Source organism: Vipera berus, assembly GCF_964194415.1.
Source record: "Vipera berus genome assembly, chromosome: 2".
Classification (NCBI taxonomy): Eukaryota; Metazoa; Chordata; class Lepidosauria; order Squamata; family Viperidae; genus Vipera; species Vipera berus.
Window position 1 is genome coordinate 285,720,122 of NC_138203.1, and position 27,976 is coordinate 285,748,097.

Here is a 27,976-nt window from a genome sequence, read left to right on the forward strand (position 1 = left end):
GTATTTCGTTCTGCAGAAGCCCAAAGAGCTAGGCTGATCTGCATCCCATGTCAATATTCTCCTGATACCTGAGACACTTATTTCTGCAAGGAGAGCCTCTTCTGGGTTAAAATTCAGCTCTGCACAAGCTCCCTCCTAAGGACTCCGGGGTTTGTTGTCTGCTGAGAGCATCTCAGGATCTTCCTGGCTTGGGATCTTTCCAGGACCTGGCGGCAAGGAAATATTCCTTTCAGCAGAAGTTCAAGGGGCCAGGCTGATCTGCATCCCATATCGATATTCCCCCAGATATCCGAGTCCTTCCAAAATAGCACCTTGGGTAAATATTTGCACAAAATACACACACACAAATAAAACCCACAAACTTCCAAGATTTCTAGCCTGCACACTGTTTGTGATGTCTATCTCTGGTGGAAGTTGTTTAGTATTAATGACTGAGATTTTTTTACACTCCTTTGCAATTATTTTCATTAGCAGTTGTAATCTGCTGTGTTTGAATAATAGAATGACAGAATAACAGAGCTGGAAGGGACCTTGGAGGACTTCTTGTCCAAACTCCTGCTGTGGCAGGACCCCCTATAAGTACCATTTCAGACAAACGGTTGTCCAATCTCTTCTTAAAAACCTCCAGTGTTGGAGCAGCCACAACCTCTGGAGGCAGGTTGTTCCACTGATTAATTGTTCTAACTGTCAGGAAGTTTCTCCTTAGTTCTGGGTTGCTTCTCTCCTTGATTGGTTTCCATCCATTGCTTCTTGTTTTGCCTCACTTTTATTCTTTGCAGGCCACTCAGAGTCATCAAATGTGTGGACTTAGGAATGTAAATTACAACTTTAATAAGGAAAAAGTTCTCAGCGTGCTGGATTAGAGGTCTCTACTCATTTTCATCTTATCCTGGAAGCTGAATTTTACTTCCCATAGAACCTAATCATTCGAGAAACACCTCATTCTCCAAGATGGCAGAAGGAGGATCTCCTTCCCATTCTGCTCCCATGAATGGAAGTTGCTTTGGAGCTTCAGAAGAGCCTTTGGATTTGTTTGGACAAGCAGCAAGAACCAAACAGAACATTCTGGAAGAATCAGTCATACATTGTGTTGTCCAGTGTTGCCCCTTCAGGGAGCTCTGTTGCCAGGAAGCTGAGGGACTCCAAGTCATATGCAGCCAGCTCCATCATCTTTACGATCGGTGGCTGAAACAAGAGGGCTGCATGAAAGCTCAGATGATAATCCTGCAACAGTCCTTGGCCACCCCACCCACTGAACTGGAGAGCTGTGTTTGGATGCATGGAGCAGAGATCAGCTCCCAGGAAGTGACAGCCAAAGGTTTCCTCCTGAGCCACGTGGAGCAGAAAATACAGCAAAAGCAGCAGGTGAGATGATCAAAACAATATGAATGAAGTCTTAAATATAATCAGGACGATTTTAATAAAATGTATCCTTGATAGGTAAATGAGTCCATCCCCCTTCACCCCTTATTTCCAAGGTCATATTAACAAGCTGGCGCAGGGGCGGTAATGTTCTCTTCACTGCTTTTTCAGATTCATGGGCATTTGATGGAGGTGGCCACCCATGGTTCTAAAGCATCAGATGTGTCACATCTCTCTCAAGAAATTGTCTTGAGACAAGACGACCCATCTCAGGAGACACCATCAGGTAAAAAAGGGTTCTTTTTAATGTATTGGGACTCCTCAAGAGTATGCACTGCCCAAAGTCTTTATGTTCATGAGTTTTGTTTACTGTATTACCTTAGCCCTGTATACAAAATTTTTCTCTAGCTGTTTTTAAAATATGTACCTCCTCTGCTTTTATCTCATTCTTAGAAAACACAACAATGGTGATTATACCAATGAAAAGGTCTCCTCGTTGTGGTGGATCAGAAACAGTGGCTGTACTTCCAACTCAGGTAGGAGGGTCCCATCTCTCAAAGTGCAACATGAATTATTCAAGGAACACGTAACTCTCTCCAAAACAGTTTGAGTCTTTTCCAGCATCAATTCAATAGCTCGCATCTAACCAATTATTCAGAGCATCTTCCCAGTGTTCTGATAACATCCATACATTCATAGCATTTCAAGCTTCTTTTTGAGGACATCTCCCAACGTCTTCTAGTTGTTCAATATAAGACTGTGTATGTCCTACTGGACAATATAAAACATTAATTAAAATATCACATAGTAATATCCCAAGATTTGATTGATAAGCAACCTTGCAGGAATTATTGGAATCCATTTTGCACCCTCATCTATTGGAATCCATTTTGCACCCTCATCTTGTCTCAGGAGCAGATCAAGAAGAATTTAAGTTGCTCCCAATGAGTGGAATATTTGCCATTAGAATAAAGAATTTGCAAATATTTTCTGGAATTGTACGTTAACAAGGAGTATTTTTGTACTTCAGATCACTGTGTCCTTTGAAGATGTAACTGTCTTTTTCTCTGAGGAAGAGTGGGCTCTGCTGGATTTTGACCAAAAATCCCTATACAGAGAGGTCATGCTGGAAAATGCTAAGAATGTGGAGTCCATGGGTAAGGGATCCATTTTGTTCTGGGTTGAAATTGGTGGAGAAGGTATATTCTGATGAGAGCTAAACAGTGTATCGATTAAAAAATGTGGAGAAGGTATATTTTTACTAGTTTCTCAGAGGTCTATAAACTAGAGGTCTATACTTTTCCTAGACAGAATGGAAATGACCGTATGTACATCATGGCCAGAGTCACATATGTAATACAGACAGCTATATAAATCAAAATAAATAAATTTCAGTAGAAAGTTTGGATTGGTTACAAGAAGGCATTTGATTCCCTGCCATATATTTGGATAATCAAATGTCCAGAAATAAGAGAAGTCTGTAGAAACATCTGAAGCTTTGTGAAATGATTAATAGCTCAATGGAAAACATAGTTGCTAGTCAATGATGTTAGACTGGGAGGGGAATCTTCTAAGGAGGCTCACTAACATTTTTGTCAGTGCATTGATTCCTCTCTCAACTATACTCTCCAAACAAATCAAGCCATAGCTAACAAGAACATCTGCCAGGTTACTTGACCTTATTTCCATTGGGCATCTTAATTCATTTAGTTTTCACCATTTTTTCTTCTGTGATTAATAAGAGTGGCACATTTGCTCAGCACAAAATAGTGCAATATTTGGCTGTACATTCAAATAGTATTGAGCAGCAATTTCATTTCAAATGATGTTTTTGCACACAATTGTAGAATGTGCATGTAGTTGAAGAAAGAAGCAGAGGGACTAATTCTGGCTGCACAAGACCAAGCTTTCAGAACAAATGCATACAAAAGCAGAATTGAGAAAACAACAACAAACAGCAAATGCTACCTCTACAAAAAAAACACAACTAGCTGCTGCAAGAAGATTGCACAGACTTACCGCAAACAATGCCACGTAAAAGTAGCAACAATGGTGCATTGGTACTGTATATCTGCAAAATTGCCATTTTCCTGCAAGGAAGAACAGGTGGGACCACAAAATAGACAGTCATAAAAATATTAAGTGCTTAAGTAGAGATAAAAACAATCTCTCCGCTCTTGAGGAATAAGGGAGATAAAGCACAAGATATCCTAATAGTCTCCATTTTTCTCACAGACATAACTTTGAATAAAGCAAGTGATCTGTGTGCCTGCTAAGAGGTTTAAGGCAAGCTGAGGGTGAAGGAACATTCCTGAAGTGCAGATCTATTTTTTTCAAGGGATGGCAACTCATCTCAAACCCACTCAATCCCAGCATTTAAGTACAGTTTGCTTGTAACAACAGCACCTCCATTTTTTCTTGATTTAATTTCAACTTGTCTTCTTCCCCACTTGAAATTAAATGTTAACCAATAAAGTGATGATATTCCACTCCAGAACTCTAGATGCTACTCTCCAGATGTTTCCTCTTGGCACCAAATTATTTTCCCTAATGGGTAAAAATAATGTAGCTTTGTGGGACCTCATACCTCAGATGCCTCCTAGCAGTCCAACTTTCTGGAGATAACTTAACAGGAATGATCAGAGATGCAATAAAGAAAGCCCCGGACATATTCCCATCACCATGTAGCTTAGAAGGAAAAATCTTGGTACAGTAGTGTTGAAATAAAAAAGGAGCAGAATATGATGTGATGGCACTTCACTTTATGTCTTAAATATCTCATGTTTAATTTTAGTCTCTCTTCTCTTTTCTCCTTCCAAACAGATGACATGGAGGAGCCTGAAGATTATAAAGGACCAGGTGTAAATTCATTGGAAAGAACTGAGACTGGAAAAGGGATATTGCAAAATCGGAGGAAACCAAAGGTGACTGAAGAAAACTGGTTGAATAATAGGAAGGAAAAATCGTCTATTTTTCAGTATAGAGAAAATTGCAGATGCAATATCCACCCTCACAAAGAAAAAAGAAGCTGTTTAAAGGGTGGAAAAGTATTCAGCAATAAATCACTCATCTATGAATGTAGCAGGACCCACTCTAAAGAGAATCAGGTTGAATGCAGGGAACATGGGGAAAAAAATTTGAGTCTATGTCTTACTTTACATCAAAGGATTGAGACACCAAAATCACATAAATATTCAGACAGTGGGAGAAGCTTTAATGACAGCAGTACTTTTAACACCCATAAAGCAACTCAGAGAGTGGAGAAGTCATATAAATGTGCAGAGTGCAGAAAGAGTTTCTCTACAAGCAAAGATCTTTCTTTGCATAAAAAGTCCCACGCAGGAAAGAAATATAAAAGGATGGAATGTGGAAGGAGGTTCAGTATGAGTATTGGTTTTACTTCTCATAAAAGGATCCACAAAGGGGAGAAGCCATATAGATGCACAGACTGTGGAAAGACCTTCACCACAGGTGGTTCCCTTACTGCCCATAAAAGGATCCACACAGGGGAAAAACCATATAAGTGCATGCAATGCAGGAAGAGTTTCAGCCAAAGTACTTCCCTTACTTCCCATGAAAGGATGCATACAGGAATAAAACCATATCAATGCATGGATTGTGGGGAAAAATTCAGTCAAAGCAGTGATCTCATTTCTCATAAAGGGATCCATACAGGGGAAAAACCGTTTAAATGTATGGAGTGTGGAAAAAGCTTTACAATGAGACGTGGTCTTACTTCCCATGAAAGGATCCACACAGGGGAGAAGCCGTATCAATGCACAGATTGTGGAAAGTGCTTTATAAGTGGGAGTGATCTTACTTCCCATAAAAGGATCCACACAGGCGAGAAGCCGTATCACTGCATGGAGTGTGGTAAAAGCTTCAGTTGGAGCAATAACCTTACTAGTCATCAAAGGATCCACACAGGTGAAAAACCATATAAATGCATGGAATGCGGGAAGAGTTTCAGCCAGAGCACTTCCCTTACTTCCCATGAAAGGATCCATACAGGGATGAAACCATATCAGTGCATGGATTGTGGAAAGAGCTTCAGTACAAGCAGTGAACTCGTTTCCCATAAAAGGATCCACACAGGGGAAAAACCATATAAATGCACAGCATGTGGAAAGAGCTTCCGCAAGAGTACTGATCTTATTTCTCATGAAAGGATCCACACAGGAGAGAAGCCATATAGATGTACAGTGTGTGGAAAGTGCTTTAGCCAACACAGAAATCTTTCCTGCCATAAAAGGATCCACACAGGGGAGAAGCCATACAAATGCACTGACTGTGGGAAAAGCTTCACCACCAGTGGTTCCCTTACTGCCCATAAAAGGATCCACACAGGGGAGAAACCATATAAATGCACGGAATGTGGCAAGAGTTTCAGCCAAAGTGCTTCCCTTAGTTCCCATGAAAGGATCCATACTGGGATGAAACCATATCAGTGCATGGATTGTGGAAAGAAATTTAGTAAAAGCAGTCATCTTAGTTCTCATAAGAAGATCCACTCAGGAGAGAAGCTGTATAAATGCACAGAGTGTGAAAAGAGCTTCTATACAAGCAGTTCCCTGATATCACATAAGAGGATTCACTCCAGTGAGAAGCCATATCATTGCACGGACTGTGGGAAAAGTTTCAATACAAGCAGTTCCCTTAGTTCACATAGGAGGATCCACACGGGAGAGAAACCATATGAGTGCCAGGAGTGTGGAAAGAGTTTCAGTCACAACACTTCCCTCTCTTTTCATAAAAGGATCCATGCAAAGAAGAACCCACCTGCCTGCATATAATATGGGAGGAACTTCTTTCAGAGTTCTGATAAAAGGAGCTACATTGAGAAAAGGCTCTGTACATGCATGATTCTGTTTCTGATCAGCATGCCATAATTAAAAGGGAATGGATTAGAGTGAAAGAAGGAGAAAAGAAGAAGTAGAATGGATGGAGAGATTATAGGAAACTTTGGAAGAGCTTCAAGTTATTAAAAGAGGAAGGCCAATATCTTGTCTGTGTAATAGGTACAATATAAATCAACTATATTTATTTATTTATTTATTTATTTATTTATTTATTTATTTATTTATTGATGGGATTTATATCCCGCCCTATCTCCCGAAGGACTCAGGGCGGCTAACAACAAAACATATAGTAAGTACAGAAATCAAGATAAAAATAAAATTGAAATCATCTGTGCAATAAATTAAAATTAAAGAATTAAAAAATAAATTCAAAATTCAAAATATAAATTAATTAAAATGCCTGTCAGTCCAGGTCAGCCTGGTGGAACAGGAGTGTTTTGAGGCCGCGGCGAAAGGATTGGAGGTTTTGGGCCATCCGAAGCTCAGGGGGGAGCTGATTCCATAGGGCTGGCGCTCCCACAGAGAAGGCCCTCCCCCTGGGGGTCACCAGCCGACATTGCCTAGCTGACGGTACCCTGAGGAGGCCTTCTCTGTGTGAGCGTACTGGACAATGGGAATTTGTTCCCGGCAGCAGATGGTCCTGCAAGTATCCCGGACCTAAGCCATGTAGGGCTTTAAAGGTAAGTACCAGCACCTTAAATCTCACCCGGAGGGCAACTGGTAGCCAATGCAGCTCACGTAGGAGGGGTGTAATATGGGAGTATCGGGGTGCTCCCATCACAACCCGTGCAGCTGCATTCTGCACCAGCTGAAGCCTCCGGGTGGTCTTCAAGGGCAGCCCCATGTAGAGAGCATTAATCAATACGGGAGGTAACGAGTGCGTGGGTGACTGTACGTAGGGCATCTCGGTCCAAAAAGGGGCGCAATTGGTATATAAGACGAATCTGTGCAAATGCCCCCCTAGCCACGACTCCAATATGATCTTCAAAACAGTCGTGAATCTAGGAGGACGCCCAGATTGCGTGCTCTATCAATGGGAGGTAACATCTCTCCTCCTATAGTCAGAGATGGAACCTCTTGGACTAAACGAGATGACGCTATGTACAGCCACTCAGTCTTGGCCGGGTTGAGTCGAAGCCTGTTTTCTCCCATCCAAATCTGTACCGCTTTCAGGCAACGGGACATCACATCGAGGGCATCACTGGGTTGGTTCTGTTGTGACTCAGGGCCAGCCTGTGGGTCCGACAGCCGGCTCCGATGTATCGGAGGACTCAGATGTGGGGGAGGAGGGAAACGAACCGGCTGATGATGATGATTTGGAGGCTTTGCAGAGTCCTCAGCCGGGGACCTCTTCTCAGCTGTGTGAGCCCGAGAGTGCGGAGGATGATGACCCACAGCTGGCCCTGTTCAAGGACGCCCGACGCAGGAGGCAGACGAGCAGGGACAAACAAAGAAAGACTATGGGACTCCTCGGGAGGAGGCACAGGGAGACCACGCCCTGAGCTCTCTATAAAAGAAGTGTTTGGGGAGGGGCTGGTTGCTGAAAGCAACTTTTCCGCTTGAGAAGACAAGCTCTTGTGTTTTTGTTAACTGCGTAATTAAATCTTGGCAGAAGCCTTTTAGCCTTGGACGCTTTCCAGACTCTTCTTTTAATTAGGGGTTGTGAGAAGAGGGCTGGTTCAGAACAGGTTCGGGGTGGAGATGAATAGCTGGGTATCATCAGCATATTGATGATATTTCACCCCGAAGCTACGGATGATCTCTCCCAGCGGCTTCATATAGATGTTGAACAGGAGGGGCGAGAGCACCGAACCCTGAGGCACTCCACAACTAAGAGGCCTAGGGCTTGACCTCTGCCCTCCTGCCAACACCGTCTGCGAACGGTCCGAGAGGTAGGAGGAGAACCACCGCAGAACGGTGCCTCCCACTCCCAGCCCCTCAAGATGACGCAGTAAGATACCATGGTCGATGGTATCAAAAGCCGCTGATAGATCTAATAGGACCAGGATAGAGGAATAACCTCTATCTCGGGCCCGCCAGAGATCATTCACCAGTGCGACCAATGCCATCTCAGTGCTGTGCCCGGGTCTGAAACCCGATTGGTACGGATCTAGATATTCAGCTTCCTCCAGGTTCAAAGGGAGCTGTCGTGCCACCACGCTCTCAACGATCTTCGCAAGGAAGCGAAGGTTGGAGACAGGACGGAAGTTGTTTAAAACAGCTGGGTCCAATGCCGGTTTCTTGAGGAGGGGCCTTACCACCGCCTCTTTCAAGGCGGCAGGGAAGTACTCCTCACTCAGTGAGGCATTGATAACTGCTAGGAGCCAGCCTCGTGTAACCTCCCGAGATGCATAGACTAGCCAGGAGGGACACGGGTCCAACAAACATGTGGCGGCACTTAGTTTCCCCATGATCTTGTCCACTTCATCTGGAGTCACAGGATCGAACTCTTCCCAAATGTACTCGGCCAACTTCATTGTTTTCCTCTCGTTAGATACTGCCCAGTCAGAGTCCAGACCAGCCCGAATTTGAGCAATTTTGTCCACCAGATATTTACTAAATTCCTCAGCCCGTCCATGTAGGGGGTCCTCTCCCGTCTCTTGACTTAAAAGGGAGCGGACCACTCTAAATAGGGCGGCCGGGCGGTTATCTGCGGACGCAATGAGGGTGGTGAAGTAGGCGCACTTTGCCACCCTCATTGCCACAAGATAAGATCTAGAAAAGGATCTTAACTGTGTTCGGTCAGACTCAGACCGACTGGATCTCCAAATGCTCTCTAGGCCCCTTCTCTGGCGTTTCATCTCCCGCAGGTCCTTGGAGAACCAAGGAGCGAGTCGGGACTTGCGCCGGGTCAGAGGCCGCAAAGGGACAACGCGGTCGAGAGCCTCCGAAGCAGCCTGTTGCCAGGCATTAACTAAGGACTCAACTGGGTTGTGGGAGAGGGAGGTGGGAATCGGTCCAAGCGCCATCTGGAATTTATCTGGGTCCATCAGGCGCCTGGGGCGGAACCACCTGGTCGGTTCCGCCTCCTGACAGCGGGGGGTGATGTGACAGAGGCCCAACCGCAGGAGGTAATGGTCTGTCCATGAAAGGGGTTGTGATGTTGGAGTAACCCCACCCAGTCCATTTAGCCATTGCCCAGAGACAAAAATAAGATCAGGCATGTTTCCTCCCTCGTGAGTTGGGTCCTGAGTAATTTGAGTCAGGTCCATGGCCGTCATGGAGGCCATGAACTCTCGGGCCACTTCTGATGCACTGCCCAGGGAAGGTAGATTAAAGTCTCCCAGTACCATAAGTTTTGGAAATTCGACCGCCAATCCTGAGATGGCGTCAGGTAGCTTGGGTAGAACCGTTGCTGTGCAGCTTGGAGAGAGGTATACCAGAAGTAGCCCAAACCGACCACCAGGACCCCATCTTAAGAGGAGGGATTCACATCCGTCTATCTGAGGGACAGTGGCCTCCCGCGGATGGAGGGTTTCTCTGATAACGACCGCCACGCCACCTCCCCTACCCTGAGCTCGAGGTTGATGTAGCACATGGAAACCTGGAGGGGATAAATCAGTCAGAGGGACCCCTCGCTCTGGGCCCAACCAGGTTTCCGTGATGCACGCCAGGTCTGCGTCTTCCTCCTCGATCAAGTCATGGATGAGGGGAGCTTTATTCACAACAGACCTGGCATTAAAATAGATCAGCCTGAGCTCAGGAGTCTGCCCTCCCTCTTCCCCAGGACAGCAGGTGAGAGCCAGAGGGTCGGAGTGCGCCACAGCTTGAAGATAGCGGGGGCGTGATCTCAGATTACGATATGGCCCTCTGCTCATCCATCTGCTGCCATTCCCAATTACTGTGGGGATCGGTATCCCTATCCCATCCCCCTGGGTCACAAGACTCTCCCCGGCCCTCATATTGCCGCGGCCATTGGCCAACCTAGACTGAGACAGGTCCGATAGGATCTTCCCCTCATTCTGCCGGGCCTGACCCTCCCCCCTCCCTAACCCTTCAAAAAATTTTAAAAGAAAACCCAAGAGCCTCTTTTTGGCGCCATGCCACCTCTCGGGGTCCCAGGACCCGTCATTAAGGAAACGGTGGCGTAGGTTTGATGGCCACATCTGAGAGGGGGGGAAGCTCTCAGGGCAAGTAGCTCATTTCTGGTGTAAGCCATCAGAGGTGGAAATAGGAGTAAAGGACGAGTTGGTTGGAACAACTGCATATCAAGACCACAGAGCTGAAGTAGTGGCTCCTGAAAACATGGTCACCCTCTCACAGTGATCAGGATCTCAGGGGACCACCATCCAGCCCTGGGTAGGTCGCAGGAGGAGAGAGAGTCCGGTGGTTGCTAGAAAAGTCTGTTGGTGGATAACTTCGTAGCTCCGGTGATGAGCGGTGGTAGTTCATCTATCTCCATGTCTTAGATGTCATCGCGACCGAGGGGCTGTAGTCAGTCTCCGGTGAAAAAATGAAGGAAGGATTATCTAGATTTAAAGTATGATCCCGAGGGGATAACTGCTATCTCGGGGGCCATTCGGCACATCCCACCTCCAAATTAAGCTTCAGGTGGTCCCTGGTGAATTCTGCCCTCCAGACCAGATACAGGAGGGTTTTAAATGGCGCTCAAGCCTACGGACGGTGGCCATCATCCCAAAGACCTCCGTCGGGGGGGAAGCTCGATGATCTAATAGATGGGCAGATGGGGGGCAGCAGCCACAAATTCTGGAGCCTCGCCGTCCGGACTACCTTTCTAGGCAGCCCCAGGTCGTTACAGCTCCTCCGCAGGTGGCTGCAGGACCGGACCGTTTGTCTGTCGAAGGGAGATCGATCAGGTCATTGCAGGTCCGTTGCAGGCTTCCGCACGCCGCGTATCCTAGCAGGCCGCTTAACAGCTGATTTGGAGGCCGCTGCAAGATGCCACCGGCAGCTACTGGCTAATATATGCTTTCTGCCGGTCTGAACGAGCCAGAAAAGGCTGTAAACTGCACGTTGCAGCCCGCCCATCATCGGCCGTTTTACAGGCTGCCGTGGGGTGCCGCCGGTTGCTGTCGGCCGTTGTAATTCGACCGCCTGCCTGATCGAGCCGTTCCGCTGGGTTATTTTGAGTCCGGGAGCCTTGCCTCCTCGCCGCCTCGCCGTCCTCTCTAGCACTGCCCCGCCGTCATTGCTGGTGCTCATTACGGGCTCCACCGAAGCCTCGGAGGGTCCTGTCACCCATCCGGGCTAGGGAACAACAGCCCCCTGCAGGGCCCCATGCCAAACTCGCACCCTTTGATCTCCGCGATCAGCTGCGAGCGGCCATCTTCCAGGAGGCGTGGCAAACTTATATACAGCCAAATCTCCAGCTAGGTATTAGGAATACCTAGATTTTTATTAAATCGCTTGACAATCCATTCCCCATTGGGACATCATTTCAGAACGTAGAGGTGCAGTGGTTAGAATGCAGCATTTCAGTTTGATCCTGGCCACCTCAAGAATGTCTCAGCCTTCCTTCCTTCCAAGGTCAGTAAAATGAGGACCCAGATTATTGGGGGCAATATGCTGACTCTAAACTGCTTAGAGAGGGCTGTGAAGCATGGTGAAGTGGTATATAAGTCTAAGTGGTATTGCTAAAGCTATTGCCTTACCTGACTAATGATGAGCAAAAAAGCTGTGGGAACAGGAGTTAACTGCCAACTTTCTGCTGGACTCCCCCATCAACTTTCCTTGGGTGAATCGGGTAAGGAGCATTGGAAATCTCCCCTTTCCCTTCTCTTCCCAACAGGCAGGTAAGTGGCTGCTGCTGAGTACAGGAGGGTGCAAGGGATTGTGAGAGTAGGTGGGAAACTGTCCCAGCACTACACCAGCTGTCAGTAGCAATGAGGCAGTTATAATTCCTTTGGGAGTCACTGGTCCCAGAATGGATGCATTCTGTAAATTAGCCCATAAGCTGCCCAAAGTAACCTTGTGGTAAGGTGGGCAGCCATTGCTTCAACTGAGTATCCCTGTTTACCCAGGTAAAGTCATGATGAGACCTTTAATGGTATATATAGATTATCCATACGGAAGGTGACTTTTCTTCCTTCTTGTATCTGTGAGTTGAGTTGGGGATGCTGACTTTCAGTGTATTTGGGAGCAGACATCGATGTTGAATATAACTGGGCTAGAGGCATAAATGACTATAGAGACAGCTGTGAATGAGCATTAGCCAGCCCTTAATCCTAATCCTAAATCTGGTTTTGGAGCATTGTGGTTTATCCTTGCTTGCCTGCAGAAATTTTAACTGTTTTTCTAAGGGCTAAAGTGGGCCCTTTCTCCCTTCCTCAATTCACTTTCCCATCCTCAATTCATTTTTCCTTCCTCAATTCACTGTTCTTCTGGATCATACACCTTTGGTTCTTTTCCTTCTCTATTTCCAGCAAAATTACCCCTTCCCCAATCTCTCATGTCTCTGTTGTTTCAGTTGAAGATGGAAAGGGCATGTTTGGATGTGAGATACAATGGTGCATGTAAATAGAAATTAATTTGCTCCCTTATTTTAACAGCAATGACATTTTATTACCGTATTTTCTGGCGTATAAGACGACTGGGCGTATAAGACGACCCCCCAACTTTTGAGATGATTTTCAAGATTTTTCGTCTTATACGCCGGAAAATCAGCAAGCCCGGGAAGGCACGCCCTCCCCTCTCACTGTGGAGGAAGCAGGGCAGGCAGACGTCTGGCAGGAGCCCGCAGGACAGTCCTGCGCACACGCGCACTCCCAGGCTGCTCCTTAGCAGCTGGGGAGTGCGCGCGTGTGCAGGACTGCCCTGCCGGCTCCCGCCCGACGCTCTTCCCTTTTGAGACAGCATCGCTCCCCGGCTCCTAAGGAGTCCTCGGGGATGCTGCCTCAAGAGGGAAGAGCGTCGGACGGGAGCCGGCAGGGAAGTCCTGCGTGCGCGCACGTGTGCAGGACTTCCCTGCCGGCTCCCGTCCGACGCTCTTCCCTCTACTTCATTTAACCACTTAATATCCCAAAACCATTGGGAAAAAATGCCATGCTTTGGCCAAGCCTGTAGATGATACTGAAATATTGAAAGTAGGGAAAAGTAAAGTGTCAAGAATTTGAGAGGAATCTCTTCAAATAGACAGGTTCAGCCAATTCAGTGGACAATGTAGTTTGTGTTATGTATTTGGGCATAATTTCTTAATTTGACACACACATTACTGAATATTGAACTGTAATTAAGCAAGGATTAGGTTATAATGGAGCCCCCAGTGAAGCTATTGACTCAGTATGTGGCAGATAACAAAAAAATAATAATCCCCCATTAGGGATCAGTAGGAAAAGAATGGAAGTAAAACAGCTGCAACTGTATATGAAAATTGTGTATAGTTCTGATTGCCCCATTTGAAAAATGATATAAAGGAGATGGAGAAAGTTCAAAAACAGCCATCCAAATGATTAGCAGCTTGATTATGTTTGTGTTTGGCACCCTCAAGCAAAAACTAACAATAAATCACCCAGGTACTGTAGAGAAGGTGTGGCAGAAGTTGTGGATGGAGTTAAAAGAGGAATAAGCCTAGAATTCCTATGTAGCCCCAGTGGAATAAATCCAACCCATGAATTCCATTGCCCATTATCTAACTACAAACAGGTACTAAGCACTAGTTGGATATTAATCTTCTCAACTAACAGCATCAACTTGTACAAGCGAATTCAAGGAACAAGCGAATTCAAGGGGGTTGGACTTAGTCCGCTTGTGGCTATAGGAATTCTAGGCTGATTCCTCTTTTAACGCCACTCCCAGATTCTGTCACTCCTTTGACAGGTGCAAAACTTCCAGGGATCATCCAATTAAAGTTTAATAGGAGATTTAGAATAGACAGAAAAATGTTTTTTCACCTTGTCCATTATTAACCATAACCCTGCTAAGAAAACTGCATGTATTCAGTCTCCCAAGATTTAAATTCCACTCAACAGTATTTATCTCTAATATTGGTTTGGATCTGCCTATATTAATATGTATATGTGTATTATTTTATATATATTATTTTTCACAATGTTAGCTATGCAGTCACGCATGTGAGATAGATGGCCATAGAAATCCATTAAAGAAAAATAAATTTACTGATTTTTATGTGGTTATGTATTTTTTAATTATTAAAAATGTAGTCCTCCAGCCCTGTGAATTCACCTTTGACTTCCAGCTGTATCTGGTTTCCATTACAATCTTTTTCTTCTATTGTCATTACATTTGCTTTTTCGAAAGTTCCCCCCCGAGCTTCCTGCACAATACAGGTAGTCCTCGACTTACAACAGTTCTTTTAGTGGCCATTCAACATTACAATGGCACTGAAAACAGTGACTTACAGCCATTTTTCACTTTTGTAGCATTCCCCATGATGATGTGATCAAAATTCAGATGCTTGGCAACTGCTTCATATTTACAATCATTGCCTGTCCCAGGGTCATGTGATCCCCTTTTGCAACCTTTTGACAAGCAAAATCAATGGGGAAGCCAGATTCACTTAATAATAATGTTGCTAATTTATCAACTGCAGTGATTTACTTAACTATTTGTGGCAAGAAAAGGTCATAAAATGGGACAAAAGTCACTTAACCTGTCTCACTTAACAACATACATTTTGGGCTCAATTGTCATAAGGTGAAGATTACCTGTATTTCCCCTCACCTTCAATTCCTGAGGTATTTTTTTTTAAAGAACTGGATGTCTTTTGAGAAATATTCCCATTGGGGAATTTGATTCTTTTCAGTATTCTGGATTTTTCTTTCCCTCAGGACTCCCACAGCTTCTCCTCATAGATGTCATAGCTGCCATGTTTCCTCACTTCAGATCAGGGGCTGTTCCTCAAGAACAAAGTTTGCTAGTAGCATTATCTTCAATAGAGTAGATTGCAAGTCCTACCCTGGAAAAGGACTTTAGGGCAGAATCTCTGCACTGCTATTATTTTTTTTATTGTATTACTATAATATTACTAATGTTGTTTTAACAGAAGGAGGACATCTTTGTCATTCGGCTCTTCCTCAGACAGGCAGGAACTCTGCAGCTGCCAAAAAAGCCAACACAGTGCTAGGCTGCATTAACAGAGGGATAGAATCAAGATCAAGTGAAGTACTAATACCACTTTACAATGCTTTGGTAAGGCCACACCTGGAATACTGCATCCAGTTTTGGTCACCACGATGTAAAAAAGATGTCGAGACTCTACAAAGGGTACAGAGAAGAGCAACCAAGATGATTAGGGGGCTGGAGGCTAAAACATATAGGGAACGGTTGCTGGAATTGGGTATGTGTAGTTTAATGAAGAGAAGGGTGAGGGGTGACATGATAGCAGTGTTCCAATATCTCAGGGGCTGCCCCAAAGAAGAGGGAGTCAAGCTATTCTCCAAAGCACCTGAAAGCAGGACAAGAAGCAACGGATGGAAACTAGTCAAGGAGAGAAGCAACCTAGAACTAAGGAGAAACTTCCTGACAGTTAGAACAATTAACCAGTGGAACAACCTGCCTCCAGAGGTGGTGAATGCTCCAACACTGGAGGTTTTTAAGAAGAGACTGGACAGCCATTTGCCTGAAATGGTATAGGGTTTCCTGCCTGAGCAGGGGGTTGGACTAGATGACCTCCAAGGTCCCTTCCAACTTATATTATTATTATTATTAATTATTATTATTATTATTATTATTATTATTATTATTATTATTATTATTATTATTATTATTATTAATATTAATCTTATCCCCACCCCTTCCAACAGCTCTTTTCTGACTTAGCCCCGCCCCTTCCAACCGTTCCTTTCTGAAGGTTCTCAAGAGGACTGTTCAGTTATTGGCCCCTTTTTAAAGGATTCCACCTTCCTCATAGAGGATTAAATTAAATTAATTCCATGAAATTTCTCCTTAGTTCTAGGTTGCTTCTCTCCTTGATTGGTTTCCATTGCTTCTTGTCCTGCCTTCAGGTGCTTTGGAGAATAGCTTGACTCCCTCTTCTTTGTGGCAACCTGTGGAACACTGCTCTCATGTCAACCCTAGTCTTTCTTTTCATTAAACTAGCCATCCCCCATTCCAGAAACTGTTCTTTATGTTTTAGCCTCCAATCCCCTGATCATCTTTGTTGCTCTTCTCTGTACCCTTTCTAGAGTCTCCACATCTTTTTTACATCGTGGTGACCAAAACTGGATGCAGTATTCCAAGTGTGGCCTTACCAAGGTGTTATAAAAGGGTAGAAAGGGGTAGAAGAGCCACACAGCGAGTACGCCTTGCCAGGCTTTAGCGGCATCTCCCTCTCCGGCCATCCTGGGCGGGAAACCTCACTTCCCCGGCCATCGCCCCGCAGGCTTGGCACGTAGGACCCGCCAGAGGGCGCCCCTCGCAAACAACCGCCGGGTTCAGACGAACGGCTTTTGCTCGCTCCGGGGAGAAGCATCTCGCCCGATGCTTGCAAAAGAGGGCAGGAAGTGATCGTTCCCACGCCCAGGGCGCGCTTTGCAGGAAGCGGACCGAGTCTGCAAGCGGATCCTTCCTTCCTTCGCTGGCCCTTCCTTTCCCGCTGGGCTGCCGAGCTTGCGAAGCGCCTCCTTGCCGGGCTCCTCACAGGGAAGCGGCGGATTCTGGAGAACCGCCGAGCCAGACTCAGGTGATTTCAGTCTCCGGATCTGGAGAGAGATTACTTATTTGCTCCCTTTTTTAGGGGGGGGGGGGCGAAGACGCTTATGTCTGCAAGGAGAGCCCCTTCTGGGTAAAAAGGTTGAGTTCTGCAGGAGCTGAGAACCCCTCCCACGTCTTCCGTACGATTGTCAAAAGCGCTAGATATCTGCTGGATGCATCTGCAGGTTAGAGGATCTGGGTTTCCTGATCTTGGACGTTCTTTCCAGGACTGGAAGCAAAGAGTATTTCGTTCTGCAGAAGCCCAAAGAGCTAGGCTGATCTGCATCCCATGTCAATATTCTCCTGATACCCGAGACACTTATTTCTGCAAGGAGAGCCTCTTCGGGGTTAAAATTCAGCTCTGCACAAGCTCCCTCCTAAGGACTCCGGGGTTTGTTGTCTGCTGAGAGCATCTCAGGATCTTCCTGGCTTGGGATCTTTCCAGGACCTGGAGGCAAGGAAATATTCCTTTCAGCAGAAGTTCAAGGGGCCAGGCTGATCCGCATCCCATATCGATATTCCCCCAGATATCCGAGTCCTTCCAAAATAGCACCTTGGGTAAATATTTGCACAAAATACACACACACACAAATAAAACCCACAAACTTCAAGATTTCTAACCTGCACACTGTTTGTGATGTCTATCTCTGGTGGAAGTTGTTTAGTATTAATGACTGAGATTTTTTTACACTCCTTTGCAATTATTTTCATTAGCAGTTGTAATCTGCTGTGTTTGAATAATAGAATGACAGAATAACAGAGCTGGAAGGGACCTTGGAGGTCTTCTTGTCCAAACTCCTGCTCTGGCAGGACCCCCTATAAGTACCATTTCAGACAAACGGTTGTCCAATCTCTTCTTAAAAACCTCCAGTGTTGGAGCAGCCACAACCTCTGGAGGCAGGTTGTTCCACTGATTAATTGTTCTAACTGTCAGGAAGTTTCTCCTTAGTTCTGGGTTGCTTCTCTCCTTGATTGGTTTCCATCCATTGCTTCTTGTTTTGCCTCACTTTTATTCTTTGCAGGCCACTCAGAGTCATCAAATGTGTGGACTTAGGAATGTAAATTACAACTTTAATAAGGAAAGAAAGTTCTCAGCGTGCTGGATTAGAGGTCTCTACTCATTTTCATCTTATCCTGGAAGCTGAATTTTACTTCCCATAGAACCTAATCATTCAAGAAACACCTCATTCTCCAAGATGGCAGAAGGAGGATCTCCTTCCCATTCTGCTCCCATGAATGGAAGTTGCTTTGTAGCTTCAGAAGAGCCTTTGGATTTGTTTGGACAAGCAGCAAGAACCAAACAGAACATTCTGAAAGAATCAGTCATACATTGTGTTGTCCAGTGTTGCCCCTTCAGGGAGCTCTGTTGCCAGGAAGCTGAGGGACTCCAAGTCATATGCAGCCAGCTCCATCATCTTTACGATCGGTGGCTGAAACAAGAGGGCTGCATGAAAGCTCAGATGATAATCCTGCAACAGTCCTTGGCCACCCCACCCACTGAACTGGAGAGCTGTGTTTGGATGCATGGAGCAGAGATCAGCTCCCAGGAAGTGACAGCTAAAGGTTTCCTCCTGAGCCACGTGGAGCAGAAAATACAGCAAAAGCAGCAGGTGAGATGATCAAAACGATATGAATGACGTCTTAAATATAATCAGGACGATTTTAATAAAATGTATCCTTGATAGGAAAATGAGTCTATCCCCCTTCACCCCTTATTTCCAAGGTCATATTAACAAGCTGGCGCAGGGGCGGTAATGTTCTCTTCACTGCTATTTCAGATTCATGGGCATTTGATGGAGGTGGCCACCCATGGTTCTAAAGCATCAGATGTGTCACATCTCTCTCAAGAAATTGTCTTGAGACAAGACGACCCATCTCAGGAGACACCATCAGGTAAAAAAGGGTTCTTTTTAATGTATTGGGACTCCTCAGGAGTATGCACTGCCCAAAGTCTTTATGTTCATGAGTTTTGTTTACTGTATTACCTTAGCCCTGTATACAAAATTTTTCTCTAGCTGTTTTTAAAATATGTACCTCCTCTGCTTTTATCTCATTCTTAGAAAACACAACAATGGTGATTATACCAATGAAAAGGTCTCCTCGTTGTGGTGGATCAGAAACAGTGGCTGTACTTCCAACTCAGGTAGGAGGGTCCCATCTCTCAAAGTGCAACATGAATTATTCAAGGAACATGTAACTCTCTCCAAAACAGTTTGAGTCTTTTCCAGCATCAATTCAATAGCTCGCATCTAACCAATTATTCAGAGCATCTTCCCAGTGTTCTGATAACATCCATACATTCATAGCATTTCAAGCTTCTTTTTGAGGACATCTCCCAACAATGTCTTCTAGTTGTTCAATATGACTGTGTATGTCCTACTGGACAATATAAAACATTAATTAAAATATCACATAGTAATATCCCAAGATTTGATTGATAAGCAACCTTGCAGGAATTATTGGAATCCATTTTGCACCCTCATCTATTGGAATCCATTTTGCACCCTCATCTTGTCTCAGGAGCAGATCAAGAAGAATTTAAGTTACTCCCAATGAGTGGAATATTTGCCATTAGAATAAAGAATTTGCAAATATTTTCTGGAATTGTACGTTAACAAGGAGTATTTTTGTACTTCAGATCACTGTGTCCTTTGAAGATGTAACTGTCTTTTTCTCTGAGGAAGAGTGGGCTCTGCTGGATTTTGACCAAAAATCCCTATACAGAGAGGTCATGCTGGAAAATGCTAAGAATGTGGAGTCCATGGGTAAGGGATCCATTTTGTTCTGGGTTGAAGTTGGTGGAGAAGGTATATTCTGATGAGAGCTAAACAGCGTATCGATTAAAAAATGTGGAGAAGGTATATTTTTACTAGTTTCTCAGAGGTCTATAAACTAGAGGTCTATACTTTTCCTAGACAGAATGGAAATGACCGTATGTACATCATGGCCAGAGTCACATATGTAATACAGACAGCTATATAAATCAAAATAAATAAATTTCAGTAGAAAGTTTGGATTGGTTACAAGAAGGCATTTGATTCCCTGCCATATATTTGGATAATCAAATGTCCAGAAATAAGAGAAGTCTGTAGAAACATCTGAAGCTTTGTGAAATGATTAATAGCTCAATGGAAAACATAGTTGCTAGTCAATGATGTTAGACTGGGAGGGGAATCTTCTAAGGAGGCTCACTAACATTTTTGTCAGTGCATTGATTCCTCTCTCAACAATACTCTCCAAACAAATCAAGCCATAGCTAACAAGAACATCTGCCAGGTTACTTGACCTTATTTCCATTGGGCATCTTAATTCATTTAGTTTTCACCATTTTTTCTTCTGTGATTAATAAGAGTGGCACATTTGCTCAGCACAAAATAGTGCAATATTTGGCTGTACATTCAAATAGTATTGAGCAGCAATTTAATTTCAAATGATGTTTTTGCACACAATTGTAGAATGTGCATGTAGTTGAAGAAAGAAACAGAGGGACTAATTCTGGCTGCACAAGACCAAGCTTTCAGAACAAATGCATACAAAAGCAGAATTGAGAAAACAACAACAAACAGCAAATGCTACCTCTACAAAAAAACAACAACAACTAGCTGCTGCAAGAAGATTGCACAGACTTACCGCAAACAATGCCACGTAAAAGTAGCAACAATGGTGCATTGGTACTGTATATCTGCAAAATTGCCATTTTCCTGCAAGGAAGAACAGGTGGGACCACAAAATAGACAGTCATAAAAATATTAAGTGCTTAAGTAGAGATAAAAACAATCTCTCCGCTCTTGAGGAATAAGGGAGATAAAGCACAAGATATCCTAATAGTCTCTATTTTTCTCACAAACATAACTTTGAATAAAGCAAGTGATCTGTGTGCCTGCTAAGAGGTTTAAGGCAAGCTGAGGGTGAAGGAACATTCCTGAAGTGCAGATCTATTTTTTTCAAGGGATGGCAACTCATCTCAAACCCACTCAATCCCAGCATTTAAGTACAGTTTGCTTGTAACAACAGCACCTCCATTTTTTTCTTGATTTAATTTCAACTTGTCTTCTTCCCCACTTGAAATTAAATGTTAACCAATAAAGTGATGATATTCCACTCCAAAACTCTAGATGCTACTCTCCAGATGTTTCCTCTTGGCACCAAATTATTTTCCCTAATGGGTAAAAATAATGTAGCTTTGTGGGACCTCATACCTCAGATGCCTCCTAGCAGTCCAACTTTCTGGAGATAACTTAACAGGAATGATCAGAGATGCAATAAAGAAAGCCCCGGACATATTCCCATCAGCATGTAGCTTAGAAGGAAAAATCTTGGTACAGTAGTGTTGAAATAAAAAAGGAGCAGAATATGATGTGATGGCACTTCACTTTATGTCTTAAATATCTCATGTTTAATTTTAGTCTCTCTTCTCTTTTCTCCTTCCAAACAGATGACATGGAGAAGCCTGAAGATTATAAAGGACCAGGTGTAAATTCATTGGAAAGAACTGAGACTGGAAAAGGGATATTGCAAAATCGGAGGAAACCAAAGGTGACTGAAGAAAACTGGTTGAATAATAGGAAGGAAAAATCGTCTATTTTTCAGTATAGAGAAAATTGCAGCTTCAATATCCACCCTCACAAAGAAAAAAGCAGCTGTTTAAAGGGTGGAAAAGTATTCAGCAATAAATCACTCATCTATGAATGTAGCAGGACCCACTCTAAAGAGAATCAGGTTGAATGCAGGGAACATGGGGGAAAAAATTTGAGTCTATGTCTTACTTTACATCAAAGGATTGAGACACCAAAATCACATAAATATTCAGACAGTGGGAGAAGCTTTAATGACAGCAGTACTTTTAACACCCATAAAGCAACTCAGAGAGTGGAGAAGTCATATAAATGTGCAGAGTGCAGAAAGAGTTTCTCTACAAGCAAAGATCTTTCTTTGCATAAAAAGTCCCACGCAGGAAAGAAATATAAAAGGATGGAATGTGGAAGGAGGTTCAGCATGAGTATTGGTTTTACTTCTCATAAAAGGATCCACAAAGGGGAGAAGCCATATAGATGCACAGACTGTGGAAAGACCTTCACCACAGGTGGTTCCCTTACTGCCCATAAAAGGATCCACACAGGGGAAAAACCATATAAGTGCATGCAATGCGGGAAGAGTTTCAGCCAAAGTACTTCCCTTACTTCCCATGAAAGGATGCATACAGGAATAAAACCATATCAATGCATGGATTGTGGGGAAAAATTCAGTCAAAGCAGTGATCTCATTTCTCATAAAGGGATCCATACAGGGGAAAAACCGTTTAAATGTATGGAGTGTGGAAAAAGCTTTACAATGAGACGTGGTCTTACTTCCCATGAAAGGATCCACACAGGGGAGAAGCCGTATCAATGCACAGATTGTGGAAAGTGCTTTATAAGTGGGAGTGAGCTTACTTCCCATAAAAGGATCCACACAGGCGAGAAGCCGTATCAATGCATGGAGTGTGGTAAAAGCTTCAGTTGGAGCAGTAACCTTACTAGTCATCAAAGGATCCACACAGGTGAAAAACCATATAAATGCATGGAATGCGGGAAGAGTTTCAGGCAGAGAAGTTCCCTTACTTCCCATGAAAGGATCCATACAGGGATGAAACCATATCAGTGCACAGATTGTGGAAAGTGCTTTGTAAGTGGGAGTGATCTTACTTGCCATAAAAGGATCCACACAGGCGAGAAGCCGTATCAATGCATGGAGTGTGGTAAAAGCTTCAGTTGGAGCGGCAACCTTACTAGTCATCAAAGGATCCACACAGGTGAAAAACCATATAAATGCATGGAATGTGGGAAGAGTTTCAGGCAGAGCGGTTCCCTTACTTCCCATGAAAGGATCCATACAGGGATGAAACCATATCAGTGCATGGATTGTGGAAAGAGCTTTAGTACAAGCAGTGAACTCGTTTCCCATAAAAGGATCCACACAGGGGAGAAACCATATAAATGCACAGCATGTGGAAAGAGCTTCCGCAAGAGTAGTGATCTTATTTGTCATGAAAGGATCCACACAGGAGAGAAGCCATACAAATGCACTGACTGTGGGAAAAGCTTCACCACCATTGGTTCCCTTACTTCCCATAAAAGGATCCACACGGGAGAAACCATATAAATGCACGGAATGTGGCAAGAGTTTCAGCCAAAGTGCTTCCCTTAGTTCCAATGAAAGGATCCATACTGGGATGAAACCATATCAGTGCATGGATTGTGGAAAGAAATTTAGTAAAAGCAGTCATCTTAGTTCTCATAAGAAGATCCACTCAGGAGAGAAGCTGTATAAATGCACAGAGTGTGAAAAGAGCTTCTATACAAGCAGTTCCCTGATATCACATAAGAGGATTCACTCCAGTGAGAAGCCATATCATTGCACGGACTGTGGGAAAAGTTTCAATACAAGCAGTTCCCTTAGTTCACATAGGAGGATCCACACGGGAGAGAAACCATATGAGTGCCAGGAGTGTGGAAAGAGTTTCAGTCACAACACTTCCCTCTCTTTTCATAAAAGGATCCATGCAAAGAAGAACCCACCTGCCTGCATATAATATGGGAGGAACTTCTTTCAGAGTTCTGATCAAAGGAGCTACATTGAGAAAAGGCTCTGTACATGCATGATTCTGTTTCTGATCAGCATAGGTACAATATAAATCAACTATATACAGCCAAATCTCCAGCTAGGTATTAGGAATACCTAGATTTTTATTAAATCGCTTGACAATCCATTCCCCATTGGGACATCATTTCAGAACGTAGAGGTGCAGTGGTTAGAATGCAGCATTACAGTTTGATCCTGGCCACCTCAAGAATGTCTCAGCCTTCCTTCCTTCCAAGGTCAGTAAAATGAGGACCCAGATTATTGGGGGCAATATGCTGACTCTAAACTGCTTAGAGAGGGCTGTGAAGCATGGTGAAGTGGTATATAAGTCTAAGTGCTATTGCTAAAGCTATTGCCTTACCTGACTAATGATGAGCAAAAAAGCTGTGGGAACAGGAGTTAACTGCCAACTTTCTGCTGGACTCCCCCATCAACTTTCCTTGGGTGAATCGGGTAAGGAGCATTGGAAATCTCCCCTTTCCCTTCTCTTCCCAACAGGCAGGTAAGTGGCTGCTGCTGAGTATGGGAGGGTGCAAGGGATTGTGAGAGTAGGTGGGAAACTGTCCCAGCGCTACACCAGCTGTCAGTAGCAATGAGGCAGTTATAATTCCTTTGGGAGTCACTGGTCCCAGAATGGATGCATTCTGTAAATTAGCCCATAAGCTGCCCAAGGTAACCTTGTGGTAAGGTGGGCAGCCATTGCTTCAACTGAGTATCCCTGTTTACCCAGGTAAAGTCATGATGAGACCTTTAATGGTATATATAGATTATCCATACGGAAGGTGACTTTTCTTCCTTCTTGTATCTGTGAGTTGAGTTGGGGATGCTGACTTTCAGTGTATTTGGGAGTAGACATCGATGTTGAATATAACTGGGCTAGAGGCATAAATGACTATAGAGACAGCTGTGAATGAGCATTAGCCAGCCCTTAATCCTAATCCTAAATCTGGTTTTGGAGCATTGTGGTTTATCCTTGCTTGCCTGCAGAAATTTTAACTGTTTTTCTAAGGGCTAAAGTGGGCCTTTTCTCCCTTCCTCAATTCACTTTCCCATCCTCAATTCATTTTTCCTTCCTCAATTCACTGTTCTTCTGGATCATACACCTTTGGTTCTTTTCCTTCTCTATTTCCAGCAAAATTACCCCTTCCCCAATCTCTCATGTCTCTGTTGTTTCAGTTGAAGATGGAAAGGGCATGTTTGGATGTGAGATACAATGGTGCATGTAAATAGAAATTAATTTGCTCCCTTATTTTAACAGCAATGACATTTTAGTACCGTATTTTCCTGCGTATAAGACGACTGGGCGTATAAGACGACCCCCCAACTTTTGAGATAAGATTTTTCGTCTTATATGCCGGAAAATCAGCGAGCCCGGGAAGGCACGCCCTCCCCTCTCACTGTGGAGGAAGCAGGGCAGGCTGACGTCTGGCGGGAGCCCGCAGGACAGTCCTGCGCACGCGCGCACTCCCAGGCTGCTCCTTAGCACCTGGGGAGTGTGCGCGTGTGCAGGACTGCCCTGCCGGCTCCCGCCCGACGCTCTTCCCTCTTCAGGCAGCATTGCTCCCCGGCTCCTAAGGAGTCCTCGGGGATGCTGCCTCAAGAGGGAAGAGCATCGGACAGGAGCCGGCAGGGAAGTCCTGCGTGCGCGCGCGTGGTCAGGACTTCCCTACCGGCTCCCGTCCGACGCTCTTCCCTCTTGAGGCAGCATCCCCGAGGACTCCTTAGGAGCCGGGGAGCGATGCTGCCTCAAGAGGGAAGAGCGTCAGGCGGGAGCCGGCAGGGCAGTCCTGCACACGCGCGCACTCCCCAGCTGCTAAGGAGCAGCCGGGGAGTGCGCGCGTGTGCAGGACTGCCCTGCCGGCTCCCGCCAGACGCCACCCGCTGATTTTCCGGCATATAAGACGACTGGGCGTATAAGACGACCCCCCAACTTTTGAGGTGATTTTCATGGGTTAAAAAGTCGTCTTATACGCCGGAAAATACGGTATATTAAATTTTATTTACCTTTTTTGCTGTGGGCCTGTCTTATTTGGAGTATGGCTTTTGACAATGGTACATATGCACACATACAGATTTGAACACATAGATATGTAATACATGGCCACATCAAATTTACGGACCAATTCCTTTTCTGAAAATATGACAACAGTCCATAGTTGGATACGGAAGAGACACTACTTTGATCAACTACTTAATATTCAGAAACCCCTGGAAAGAAATGCAATGGCTATTCATTTTCTGATAGGCCTTGAACTGGCCAAGCCCGTGTAGATGATATTCAGGGTGGTGAAAACTAAAGTGATTGTGATGAATTTTGGAAGAATTACTTTAAATAGAGTAACTGCCAACTCAGTGACCAGTGCAATTTCCTTGAAGAACATTGCAAGTGATGGGTACTGGAGCCTAACTTCTTAATTTTACAGTCACATTTTTCAGGCTTGAACTGTAGTTAAAAGAAAGCTCTTGGGTCATTATGGAAACCTCTGTGGACTCAAAATGCAAATAATCAAGGTTCGCTGCAATATTTAGTGGATAGTATGTACTGTTAAGACCCACCAAATGAGTAGCGAGGAACCCCCGGGCAAACAAGAGATGCTGATATTTATACATTTTACAAAAATAGGGGAATGTAATGAAAATGAAAGAAAATGCATGCATACATATTCGTAAGTAATAAGGCCATGAAGACGGGATAGTGCACATTAAATGGCTGGTATGAGTGTGTGTTGTTGCCAGGGTGGGGATTATTGTTTTATTATTTTTATTTCTTTTATACTGTGTTTCCATTTCCTTTAAGCCACCTGAGTCTCCATGAGCAAGCAGGTGGCAATATAAATTTTCCAAATAAATAAATAATGTAATAGATCTCAGGTTACTTCTTGACCTGAGGTCTACAAAGAACAAGTCTTAGGAAAAAAAGAAATATTTACATCTTTTGCAGGGTTTGCAATTAATATTCTGAGATTTGTTAACTAAGGCATGTTCCATATTCCTTATGTTTCAACTTGTTTATTAAATAGTCCTATTTACCTGAAAACTGATTTTCTCATAATCCTCCCCACTTTTGACCTCTTGGGAGACAAAATATGTCTGAAGGAATAGGATGTAAGCCTTACTCTCTTCTGGAAACAATTATCGAAAAGACCTATTAGACATGCTAGTGCAAAGTAATAGGATATATAACAAGAATGCCTACGAACCCAGATTAGATTCACTAGTCTTGCAAGACACCAGTCAGGTAAACAATTCTATTCTATTTTGCATCATACAAAGCTTTTTTATGTCTATGGATGAGTCTTGCAACTCAGAAGTCAAAAATTACTTGGGAAAAGGCTGAATATGTATCTTTGGCAGTATCAATGGTGGGAGTTCCAGATTTAAGCAGCTCACAGTGCCAACAATATTAATGTCATGACTGATGTGCCAACTAAAGCATTAAATTATATATCTCAGATACTGGATGCTCTTAGCATGTTGTAAAATTAGAGATGCAATTTTAGAAAATAGAACAATGGATAACTTTTTAAGGCACAATTATGGCTATGAAGATTTTAAGAGAATATTGTTTGAATTTAATTGATAATTACCAACTGATTGGAATCAACCTTGGAAAACATAGAGGTGTAATCTCTAATAGCAAGATCAGTCAGGCGTTATATTTGTCTTGTCTTAAATCTTGGTCACCCACCTAATTTTGTTTAGCTCAAATAAGGTAAAGGTTCCCCCACACATGCGTGCTAGTCATTTCCAACTCTAGGGGCCGGTGCTCATCTCCGTTTCAAAGCCGAAGAGGCAGCGCTTGTCCAAGGACGTCTCCGTGGTCATGTGGCCGGCATGACTAGACGCCATAGGCGCACGGAACGCTGTTACCTTCCCACCGTAGTGGTCCCTATTTTTCTACTTGCATTTTTATGTGCTTTCGAACTGCTAGGTTGGCAGAAGCTGGGACGAGTAACAGGCACTCACTCTGTTACGTGGCACTCGGGATTCGACCTGCCAAACTGCTGACCTTCTGATCGACAAGCTCAGCGTCCTAACCCACTGAGCCACCGCTTCCCTCTTTAGCTCAAATAAGCATCCATGCTAATGATGCTGCTTTTTATTGTCGAAGTTACCATCCGTTGTTTATTCTGTTTTCCTGATATTATGTCTTTGTGTGTTCCACATGTTAGAAAGGGAGAATAAAATTTTGGTTAATTAAGAGTATACAAACAATTAAGACTACTTCCTATCTCTCCAAGAAGTGCTATGAGACATTTGACTCTATTGTAAGAGTCAAAAGTCTCGAAGAAGCCCTGGCGGCCAGTGGTTAATCCTAACTAGGCTGACTCAGCCTTCCATCCTTCCAAGGTCAGTAAACTGAGGACCCAGATTGTTGGGGAAAATCATGCCTACATTGCAAATTGCTCGGTCAGTGCTGTAAAGTGCTATGGGACAATATATAAGGGTAAATGCAATTGCTACTGCTAAAAGACGAGAGTGCATAATGATGAGGGAAGCTCAGGGAAAAAGGGTTTTCTGGC

At 44.1% G+C, this 27,976-nt stretch overlaps 2 protein-coding genes across 4 annotated transcripts; both read left to right on the forward strand.

The window, feature by feature from the left end:
- The first annotated feature begins 908 nt into the window (after positions 1-908).
- On the forward strand, positions 909-27,743 carry LOC308661722 (uncharacterized protein). 2 transcript variants are annotated; one of them, XR_014025010.1, is made up of 7 exons: positions 909-1,365; positions 1,534-1,648; positions 1,816-1,898; positions 2,393-2,519; positions 4,186-6,380; positions 23,495-23,906; positions 27,385-27,743. XR_014025010.1 is itself a non-coding variant. In XM_081316879.1 (5 exons), the coding sequence occupies exons 1-5, from the start codon at positions 952-954 to the stop codon at positions 6,153-6,155; spliced, it is 2,709 nt and encodes a 902-aa protein (XP_081173005.1). In that variant the 5' UTR covers positions 909-951; the 3' UTR covers positions 6,156-6,489. The 2 variants fall into 2 exon arrangements, 1 of the variants encoding a protein (XP_081173005.1); XM_081316879.1 differs by lacking the exons at positions 23,495-23,906; positions 27,385-27,743 and having other exon boundaries at positions 4,186-6,489.
- LOC308661726 (zinc finger protein 197-like) lies at positions 16,679-23,439 on the forward strand. 2 transcript variants are annotated; one of them, XM_081316887.1, is made up of 6 exons: positions 16,679-16,821; positions 17,855-18,442; positions 18,611-18,725; positions 18,893-18,975; positions 19,471-19,597; positions 21,268-23,439. In XM_081316887.1, the coding sequence occupies exons 2-6, from the start codon at positions 18,029-18,031 to the stop codon at positions 22,971-22,973; spliced, it is 2,445 nt and encodes an 814-aa protein (XP_081173013.1). In that variant the 5' UTR covers positions 16,679-16,821; positions 17,855-18,028; the 3' UTR covers positions 22,974-23,439. The 2 variants fall into 2 exon arrangements, with proteins under 2 accessions (XP_081173013.1, XP_081173014.1); XM_081316888.1 differs by lacking the exon at positions 21,268-23,439 and adding an exon at positions 20,288-20,430.
- Positions 27,744-27,976: the final 233 nt, after the last annotated feature.